The sequence below is a fragment of the Nanorana parkeri genome, unplaced genomic scaffold, assembly GCF_000935625.1.
Source record: "Nanorana parkeri isolate BGI_ZX_2015 unplaced genomic scaffold, ASM93562v1 scaffold310, whole genome shotgun sequence".
NCBI classification, from domain to species: domain Eukaryota; kingdom Metazoa; phylum Chordata; class Amphibia; order Anura; family Dicroglossidae; genus Nanorana; species Nanorana parkeri.
Genome location: NW_017306578.1, coordinates 1,111,514 through 1,112,886, shown reverse-complemented (window position 1 = coordinate 1,112,886; position 1,373 = coordinate 1,111,514). Strand labels below are relative to the sequence as shown.

At 42.8% G+C, this 1,373-nt stretch overlaps 1 protein-coding gene across 1 annotated transcript in view; it reads left to right on the top strand.

Moving 5' to 3' along the window:
* Positions 1 to 1,373, top strand: part of ANXA3 (annexin A3) — a 30,290-nt gene that overhangs the window by 26,326 nt on the left and 2,591 nt on the right. Inside the window, exon 10 of the mRNA XM_018557912.1 lies at positions 848 to 906. Within this exon, the coding sequence (XP_018413414.1) occupies positions 848 to 906 (59 nt within the window). The remainder of the gene's footprint in view (positions 1 to 847; positions 907 to 1,373) is intronic.

Here is a 1,373-nt window from a genome sequence, read left to right as displayed (position 1 = left end):
CCCCCCACATGTTTTTATTTGCATTTTTTCACATTTTTAAAATTATTTTTTTATTTTTTAATAAACTTTTTAATTTTTTAAATATTTATTCATTTTTTATTACATTTTTTTACTTTACTTTTAGGGGCTTCGGGGAAATATTGGGGTCTAAACAGACCCCTGATATTTCCCTTTTAAAATTGAGAACACAAAGTCCTTAATCTCTTTTTTTCTGTGTCCAGTTATCAATAAACAGGAATACTCTATACTGAGTGTTCCTGTTCATTAAGAATATAGTATGATTACTATAACCACAATTATGAATGAACAGGAGTGGATAAAGATCACTCCTATTCATTCATAATTGAGGATACAGTAACCATAGCATGTCCTCAGTTATCTACAAACACTCAGCGATCACTGAGTGTATGTAACTTGCTCAGCGATCACTGATCGCTGAGTGTATGTAACTTGCTCTCCCCTCAGCCTCCTGTGACAGCGTGTGTCTGTGTCAGAGCGAGCAGTGTAGGAAGGAAAGCCCAGCCTCCTGTGACAGCGCTGTCTCCGCCCCCACACCGCTCTGCCGGACTGTGATAGGCGGCTGAGCTGTCACTTTCTCTCCTCCCTGCTGCGCCCAGCGGGGAGGTAAGAAATCACGGCTGCACGGTTTTTCTGCACTAATTGAGAACACTTCATTATGTTCTGTGTTGTGGGTTTTTTTTTTTTCCCCTTCCTAATGTAAAAATGACAAGGCAACCAAGTTCTGTTAATCTTTACTGGACAATAATCTGAAATGTATTCATCTAATGTACTGAAATGTTTTAAACTGTAATGCTTACAGTATTTTTTTTTGGTTTTTTTTGTTCAGTAAAATGTGCAAGGAACACCCCTGCTTTCTTTGCTGAAACGTTACGCAAAGCCATTAAGGTATTTCTATGCAATTTGTTTTTTGTTTTTTTTTTTCTTTTCAGAAAGTGCCTCTAGGACATTCACGGACTTGTATGGCCTATACAACAACCGAGTAAACCTCACCCAGAAATAACGATTGCAGTTATTTTTGCTGTAGCATTAATACTGGTTCCTGTATATACCGTGTTTCCCCGAAAATAAGAGTGTCTTATATTTTTTTTTTTCACAAAAAAAGACACTAGGTCTTATTTTCGGGGGGTGTCTTATGTGTACCTGGCTGCAGCTGTCCGCTCGTGCGTGCGGATGGGCGTGCGGGAGGGAGGGAGCTGCGGCCACTCTCAGCTGTAATGCCGTCCAGGGAGCCAGACAGGTGGGCGTGCGGGGAGGCGTGCCTGGCTGGGGGGGGCGGTACGGAGCTGCGGCCGCTCTCTGCCCTAATGCCGTGTATGGAGCCAGACACGTGGGCGGGCAGGGGGCGTGCCTGG